We start from the raw sequence: 8703 nt of genomic DNA, 5'->3' as shown, positions 1-8703 counted from the left end.
GGGCCCCACGTCTCCGGTGTCTGCCCGGCTCAGTGAATGGAGAGAGCGAGCGCCGGCCAGCTCACCCGGTCGCCCCGTGCCTCAGCCGCCGCCACCGGCGCCGCGCTCCCGAGCCCAGCCCCAAGCCGAACCTCCTGGAGCGCCGTGCCTCACTGCGCTCGCCCCAGGTCCCCAACCCGGCCCGCGCCCCGGGCCGCGGGCCAGCGGGGCCAGGGGGCGCTCGGCACCTGGGCACTCCGAGCGATGCGCAGCGGGGCAGCGCCGGCCCCGCCGATGGAGCTGCTGCTGCCGCCGCCGCCGCCCGGCGCGCCCCGCTCCGCCCGCGCCCCGTGCGCCTGAGCGCCGAGCTCGCTCCTCCTCCGCGCCAACTCAGCCGCCCGCTCCCCAGGCCGCCCGTGCTCCCAGCGCACCTCCGTGGGCTCCACGCGTCTTGCCCCGCCGAGGCAACCTCCTCCGGGCGCGGGCCCCTGCACACTATGGCCCCCGGGCGGACGGAGGAAGGCGCCGCGGTGCGCGCCCGCCTGGTGCTGGCCTTCGCGCTGGCGAGTGTTCTGAGCGGCCCCCCCGCTGCCGCCTGCCCCACCAAGTGTACCTGCTCCGCCGCCAGCGTGGACTGCCACGGGCTGGGCCTCCGGGCGGTTCCCCGGGGCATCCCCCGCAACGCCGAGCGCCTGTGAGTACCCCCGCCCCGCCCTGCCTCACCCGGGCCACCCACCTGGGTCCCACAGTGGGGGCCCCCCGGCGCCAGATCCTTCCTTCTCCTTGGCCGCGCTAGTTGCAGTCTCTGCCTTCACCCTCTCCTGCATCGGATCCTTCACTCTCTGAGTTGGGGGTCTGTGGCTTTGGGCAGGTCTGGGGAGAGAGGTCTCGAGGACCCCTGTGATGAGCAAAGAGCAGTGTCTCTCCAGGGGTGAGGGTGCCAGACGCAGGGCCAGCTGACAGCTTCCAAGGAGAATGCTGGCAGGAGGCGAGGAGAGATGACACTGCAGACAGGGAGGTCTTAGGGTGAGGGTAAGGGGTCCGCGCTCATTAGAGGGGGCGAAGGAGAAAGCTGAAGGGTGATGGGGCGTCAGGGCACGGAGACAGGAGAGAGGGCCTGAGAGACTGTGACCGGCTTGGAGATCAGAATGGGCCAGCCGCTCTCTGGCTGCCCTTGCGAGGAAAGTTGAGAGTGTGTCTGAAGGTCTAACTTCTGAGGAACCGAACCAATTCAGAGTGGGTGCTTGCAAAACCCGCCCTGCCTGGAGCGCGGCCTCGGAGATGCCAAGTTGCAGCCCCGGTGAATTTTTTATGGCTCGGTTATAAATGCCTCCCCAAACGGGCCGGAGAATGGAAATGCTGACAGCCCTTTAAATGAGACCCAGCGCTATAATCTTACAAACCGCACTCAGCCTCGGATCCTGGGCTTGGCAGCAAGAGGAGAGGCGCTTGGAGAGTGGGGTGGATTGACCCTCGTTTTAACCCCAATTGTGCAACCAAATATTTACTTTTCATATGTCAACGTTTTGGAAACATTTATCATTTTGATCCTCGGACCAATTTCAAAACTTGGACTCTGGGGTGGGCTCTTCCTAGCCTGCAGTTGGGGAGTGGGGAAGGAGGGAGAAATGGTGGAGGGGGCTGGAACTGGACTGGGAACACAGCCCAGAAGTGGGTGAGGGTTTGCTCTAGCTGGTAGATTTGTGCATGCCTTGCTCTCCCGCTGCCCCCTTCTGCACATGTCTTAGAGTAGGTGCATGGGTTTTCAAGATTCTGCCTTCTTGACTTTAGTCTGGAGGAGAGTGGGCAAGAGACTAAGATGTATTGTCCTAGAGTGTGTTATTCCTGTTAATCACCTCCCATCCCTCCACTTCTCTTGCGCTTACTTTTTATGTGTCCCTGAGCGGAGACTCAGTAGAACTGCCTTCCTTTTTCCTGGAGCTTTCCTTTGGCTCAAGACATTTTTTTTCAAGTGCAGTGATTGTTCTGTGGGGTTGAACCAAACAATTCTTAAGGGTTAGAGCTGAACCTTCATGAATATGTGTAGAAAACGAGGCTTGGAAATGTGAAATGACTTGCCTAAGGTCACACAGCAAGGTGATGGCAATAAAAGGGCAGAATCCAGGTTTCTACAGCTTAACTCAGACATTATATTCTACCATGCCAGTGAAAAACTTGTTTTAGTGGTATTTTTGGAAACCTGTAACTTATAAGCTAAATTCCCCTCCCTCCTCAACACCAGGGCCAGCCACATGAGTTAGTGAAATAACTGTAGCTAACGTTTAATGAATGCTTTCTGTGCCTCAGTTTGTTTACATGTGTTATCTTACTGAATCTCTACGATGATCATTAGTTACAAAGGTAATGCTTATTATTCCACTTTACAGTTAAGCCTTTTTGTCATTTGTTCAAGGTCGTGTAGTAGCTAGTTAAGTGTTTGAACTCGAGCACGTCTGGCTCCTAAGTCCATACCCCCTACCACGCTGCTGGGCATCCTTGGAACATGGTTCAGCTTGGGCCAAGATCTATAAGTAGATGGTCCTGGCGGGGCTCTCCGTGGGCTGGGGTCTTAAAATAGGCAGCTGTTGCTGCTGCTTCAGGTACACCCTGCAAACATTTGACTTGCCTTGACATTAGCTCTCCTTTTGGGGTCTTGAGTCTACTTCTCTTTGATATTCAAAATCATGTTGCATGTTTGAGACACCAAGGAGAGTGGGCCCCTCTCCTTCTAGCATGTAGGAGGTCTTCAAAAGCTGCAGGCACAGCATTGCAGCCAGCATGCCACCGTGCTACCTCTCCCAGGAGACCCAGGCAGCTGGGGGCTGCCCATCTGCTCTATAATTGAAGAAGCTGGGTAGAGACTGGAGTCCTGGGCGTTCCCATGGGCCCCCTGCTGTCATGGCCACCGGCAGGCATTGGCGAAGTAGGAGGTGCTTTGGAATATCTGAGTCTCCTCTGCCTTGGTTCTGGTCACTGATGTCTCTTTGGTTGGGGTGTGTTGGGGTGATGCGGCTGGCTTCTCATTCTAGTCTCTTCCCTCCCCAGGAGAGGGGGCAGCCTTTACAAGCAGGCTGGGTCAGGGTTACTGCAGGGATTAGGTGCAGCCTCCCAATAGTCCCAATACTCCTTCATCACCCCACACCCTGTCTCAGTCAACTCACCTGTGACGTTTCAATTTTGCACACTCTTGTGGGGCGGTGGCATTTCTGAGCTATGCTAAGGATTTCTTTAGGAAGGAATTTTTCATTCATTCCTCCCTTCATTCATTCAACAAACGTGACTTGAGCGTCCACTGCATTCCAGTAACTGTATATAAAATCATGGCATATACAGAAGAAAACCAGCAATCCAACTTAAAGAATGTAAGCAAACGACGGAAGAAGGAACTTTCCTTTAGTGAGCCTTTAAACTTCTCAGGGCTCATTTTTTTCATGTGGCTAAGTTTTGTCAGCGCTGCCATCAGATGCTCGGGACCTTCCTAAGATCCATTTTCTGATCTCAAATGTTTATGTTGTGTTTTATAACAAAGAGGAAACATTTTCTCCCTTCTCTGTTCCTGCTGTTCTGTCTCCCAAAGAGGCTTTTATGAAGAGGTGTGTGTGTGTGGGGAGGGAGGGTTTGTTGCTCTGGTAGTGTTGACTTCTGAAACCTTGTCCACCCATGGCACGCCATTAAAGCAAACGTCCATGAGGATAATGTGGTCACCATTTGGACTTTGCTTCAGGCCTAGAATGGGGCCTGTTAAATTGTTCATAATTAAGCTGGTATCAGAGCTAGGGGTCTGTGTTCTAGCATATTCTCCATAATGTCAGCACATCACACAGAGAAACTCTCTGTTGTTTATAAACTACCGACAATTTTTTTTTTTTTTCCCTCAATGGGGAGGTGACACCCACAAGAAAGCTAAATAAACGCAGAGGAGAATTCAGTGTAATTTATTATCCATGGAGCAAAGATAGAGGACAAGGGGAGAGGAAGTGAATGGTGGTGCCTGAAACAAAACATTTACCATGGAGCACAGAGTAAACAGATGTTGCGTTTACCCTTCTGAGTACAAAAGGAGCCCACAGATGTAATTCTTCTCCAACCACAATCTCGGCCTGGAAGAAGAGGAGACAGATGAAAATGAACTCTCACGCAGGGCCCCTTTGCCTCGTGCTGCCTAAAGGCAGGCAGAGGCCTACTTCTCACCCGCAGCGAGGTGGTGGCCTGAACAGTGGAGTGGGGCAAGAGTGGACATCTTTGGTTTTTCACTTGTCTCTGGAACATGCTGGAGACTGCTGTATTTAAATAAACATTTCCTGTTTGCGAAGGAATACAGGCTAAAGGCTGAAACGTGAGAATGTGGTAACTTAATTTTCTCCATCACTCCAGATGACGGCAAGCTTCGCCGGTGGTTGGGTCCAATAAAAACCAACACCGTGTCATAGGCTTTCCCTTACTTGACCACAGAGGTCCTGAGGTCAAGTGGGAGACTTTCCAAGATGCTCAACAGCCAAGCCCTGCATACTGGTACTCCCAGCCCTCGGGGCTAGCTCAGAGGACCGGGGGCAAGCTGGTGGATCATGGGGCCTCTCTTGACCAACCATGGGGACGTGGCCTTTCCGGGAAGCAGTGTTCTCCTGCCGAGCCTACTGGCCTGGACGTGAGCAGCTGAACATATCCGCCTCCAGTGTGCTGTGCAACACTGAACAGATTGCTTTACCTCTCTGAGCCTCATTTTCCTAAAAGTAGAATTCTAGTATAGTCTGTGGTTTTTTTGTGTATAGTCTGTAGTTCACTGGTGAACTGTCAGGGGCCTCTTCCCCATAGCATAGAACAGCGCCTGGCACATAGTACGTTTTCAACAAGTATGTGTTGAATAAATTAATGATGAATCTCAAAAGTACAAGTCTTTCTTTAGTTCTTACAAGTGAAAGCTGGGCAGTTATAGATCTGCATTTTTTATGTATGGCTAAGGGCTACTTATTAGTAACCTATTGTATGAGTTATTAAGGGTTTCTAAAATTTGGCTTTCATGAACTAAAATTACTGCCTTACTAGAGTTACCAAGGACTCATAATGAGCGATCCACTCTGGAGTCTGGTTGCCAGACATTGCTTAGCAACCTTGCAAAACTCCTACTGTGCACATGCCCATGAAAAGAGCTAGAAATCCTGAACACTTAAACCATAGGATTTTCTAATCAGGAGCTCATCAGCATTATCCTGCACTCTCTGTGGTTTTTGATTGCTGCTCTGCTTGTATTAATCGATGTATTTGTAGGTTCACTATTAAGTTTTGCTTTTGCCATGAGCTGGGCCTTGTCTATTTTGGCATTTTTGCCACTTTGATTGTTATTTTGTTTCTCCCCAGTTCTGTTTGTTGTCACTGAGTGCTTTCTCCCCTGGAAAGTGAGAACAGTGGGTCCGAGAGCTGTGGGATCTTTTGCACTGAGTGGGTCGTGCAAGAAGGTTTCAGAGCCCCATGCCTTCTGGTTCAGGCCTGGGCTCTGGAGATAAGACAGCTCTGGTTTAAATTCTGGCTCTGTTACATCTTTGCTGTTGCACCTGGGGCGGGTCACTCCACTCCTCTGTGCTGCGGTCTGTTTAATCCCTTTGTACCATATTTCCATGCCTGTAATAGGGGGATGATAATCCGCACTGGCCCTGCGGGAATGCTGGGAATGTGGCCCGAGGCAATCCATGTGACGCACTCAGCACAATGCCCAGTACGCTGCTTTTCCACCTACCATTCCTTACTTGTAAAGGGCGAAGAGTGAGTGGTCCTCCGGGGGGCGATTACATGAAATAATGCACAGGAAGTGCTTAACACAGTACCTGGCGATAGGCCTCCACAAACTCTTAATGATAGTGACCACAGCTGGTACTTCCATTTCTTCATCTCGGGCCCCATCCAGCTGGAAGTTTGGAGATGCCCACTTGAAGTGTGCCTGTCGAGGCAAGTTCCTCGCCTGCACGTCGGCTCTGCCCAGTCTCCCTGTGCCTGGTTCCCTCCCTCTCCTCCCCAGCTAAGCCCAGTTGGCCTCCGTTCCATAAAACGGGGATTACGGTTGAAGTGGTTTATATCTTTTCCATGGGCATGCTGCTTTGTGGTATATTTAAATAAGGAATGCATTTTATTTATTTATTTTGGGGGGGTCAGATTTTCATGGGGAATTTTTGGCCCTGACTTTTTTTTTTTCAATGCTCATTCCTTACATCTTTCCCTAAATACCTCCTTTTACTGACTTCCCGTGTCTGCCTCTGTTACTGCTTTTACTTGAAACAGCTGTATTTACTAGCATGCTCCACCCTCATTATGTAAGGTGGTCTTAACCCTTTTTAGAACTGCTGGAAAAACAAAAAAACAAAAACAAAAAAATAACAAGGTATGGTATTTCCTGAGAGGTTTTCTGAACCACCACTCATTCTGGATACGGTAGATCAGAGGGTGCCCTGCTGTGGTTTCTGGTGCTGCATTTTCAAGGCTCTCCATTGTTCCTGATTGTCCAGCCTTCAATTTAAATCGGTCTTACTCAGGTGGGAAGAACTCATAATAGCAATCCTCTTCTTGGAGACCTAGATTGTTATTTTGTAACTACTGCTAGTGCTGGTCTGCCAAAGGCTATGCTTTCCTTCCCACTCTCTGTGGTCTTCATAGGTCTGTTGCTAGCACCATGTTTGATACAGCAGTTCCCTCGGAAACATTGTCACGAGTGTGTGATTAAAAATCCTCAATACTGAGAGGAATGGGAAGTGAGAAAGGAATAATTTTGTGAGTAAAGGTGTGAATTCCAGAGCCAGTTGGGTCACCAGTCCCGGTTTACCATTTAACTAGCTGGGTGACCTCAGTTTCCTCATTTATAAAATGGGAATAATAATAATACCCCTTCATAGGATGCTATGAGTATTGAATATACAGACTACCTGAATCATAGTGCATCCTCCTTAAATATTCCTATCATTTTGATTACCATAATTCTTGCTGACTGTAGTCTTCCTTCCATAGCATGCTCAAGATAAAACCTGATTTGGAAAAATATGGATTTTCAAGGTTGAAGGGGGTCTTCTTGTCCAAGTTCCAACCATGTACAGGTTGATCTTCCACCAGCACGATTTTGGGGAAAGTGGTCATTCTCCTTGGTTTGATTACATTTAGTGGTGAGGCACTCAGTTCTTCCTAGGGCAATTTATTCCATCTTTAAAAGCAGTTCTAAGAAGAAATTTTTCTTTGTTTGGGGGTTGAACTTATCTCCCATTACTTGTTATTACATAGAGCAAGCAGAATCCTTTTCCCAAATGATAGGATTTCAAACGTCTTATTGCTCTTGCGTTTCTCACCACCCACTTACCCAAGTCTTCTCTTTTCTTCCATAAACTTTTATAATCACCTCAACTGTTCTGTGCATGTTAGACTTTGAGACAGGCACTCTCCCCATTCCTAGTTATGTTCCTCTAAATAGATTCCAATTCTCTTTGCCTTTTATTAGTTTGGATGAGACCTTCCACTCTCTTGTTATCTTACCTTCTATCAGTGCATGCTAAAGGGACCTCTTCACTTTGGACAGCCACTGCCCCTGGGTTGGCTCATTTTGACCCAGCTGTTCACTGCATCCCCAGTGTCTCCCCAACCCTCACTGCTGTTGATCCTATTTTCCCCCATCCCAGATTTGTGCACTTGACCTTTTGGCGTCTAAGTGCAACACTTTGCATTTATCCTAATTAAATTTTGGCGAATAGTTTCATTTCATCAGCTTTTCAGGAACATTTCTATTTTGATTTTCCCTTCTAGCATAATAACCAGTCCTCTCCTCATTTCCTCTGCAGTTTTAGTGAGCTTGCCCTACAGATCTTTATCCAGGTTGTCAGTATAATCAACAGAGTTCTCCCTGCTTTTTTCCAAGTCTTTCTGTGGTCTGGGGTGTGGATTACATAAATACATTGTCCTGTTCTTTCCTGCTGGGGTAGATAAAAATGTTGAGGTCTTATTAGCCTGTAGCATCTTCTTTCCCTGGGGTTCTGTTCATATTTTCTCTGGAATGATTTCCTATTAATGTTTAATTCCCCTGTTTGTTGAATTTTCTCTAAACTCTTGGTTTCTTGTAGTCTTTTCCTTCATGACTTTTGCTTCATCCTTGTTCTGTCAGGCTGGTGCCAGAAGCCCCATCAGCATGGGATGTGGGGTATGTGTGTGTGTGTGTGTTGATGTGTATATGTGTGTTATTCTCTCCTGTAAAATATTTTAGCCTGAAAAATTGGGCCCTTCTTTCAGCAGCATGGCTCAGCTGAGAAGCCTGAGTTTCTCAAAGTGATTTCCTCTACCATCTGGGGCGCCCACTGGCACAGGGCTCATTTGCTTGAGCAGTGCTTGGAATGAATGTGATGGAGGATGAAGCAGAGAGGGCTGAGGCACTCCCGACATCTTTGTGAATAATAACAACAACAATCACCACCACCGTGACAGCTCCCATTTATGGAGCCCTTCTTTGCGCCTGGCGCTTTTCTCACCCTTTATATGCATGGACTCAATCTTCGGACAGTCATGTGAGACAGGAACTCATTGTGTCCCCATTTTACAGATAAGGAAACAAAGTCAGAGAGGTGAAGTAACTTCCTCAGGTGGGAGAAGTGGAGCCAGGGTTTATCCAGGCAGGCTGGTCTCTGGTCTGCGCGCCAACCACTGGTCATGTGATTCCTCCCCCAGGTTAAGTCAGCCGCCCTTACCTGTCTTCTAAACCCAATT

The 8703-nt window shown here is 49.2% G+C and overlaps 1 protein-coding gene across 4 annotated transcripts in view; it reads left to right on the top strand.

Annotated features, from left to right (window-relative positions):
- The first annotated feature begins 296 nt into the window (after positions 1 to 296).
- SLIT3 (slit guidance ligand 3) overlaps positions 297 to 8703 on the top strand; it is a 617656-nt gene continuing 609249 nt past the window's right edge. For 3 of the 4 annotated variants that reach the window (XM_061189921.1, XM_061189922.1, XM_061189923.1), the window contains exon 1: positions 394 to 673. In XM_061189921.1, the coding sequence (XP_061045904.1) occupies positions 477 to 673 (197 nt within the window). In that variant the 5' untranslated portion in view covers positions 394 to 476. Of the gene's footprint in view, positions 674 to 8703 lie in introns of all 4 variants that reach the window. The other variant, XM_061189924.1, reaches the window with a different exon arrangement.

The sequence above is a fragment of the Eubalaena glacialis genome, chromosome 4 (genome assembly GCF_028564815.1).
Source record: "Eubalaena glacialis isolate mEubGla1 chromosome 4, mEubGla1.1.hap2.+ XY, whole genome shotgun sequence".
NCBI classification, from domain to species: Eukaryota; Metazoa; Chordata; class Mammalia; order Artiodactyla; family Balaenidae; genus Eubalaena; species Eubalaena glacialis.
This window is presented reverse-complemented; position numbering and strand designations above follow the sequence as displayed.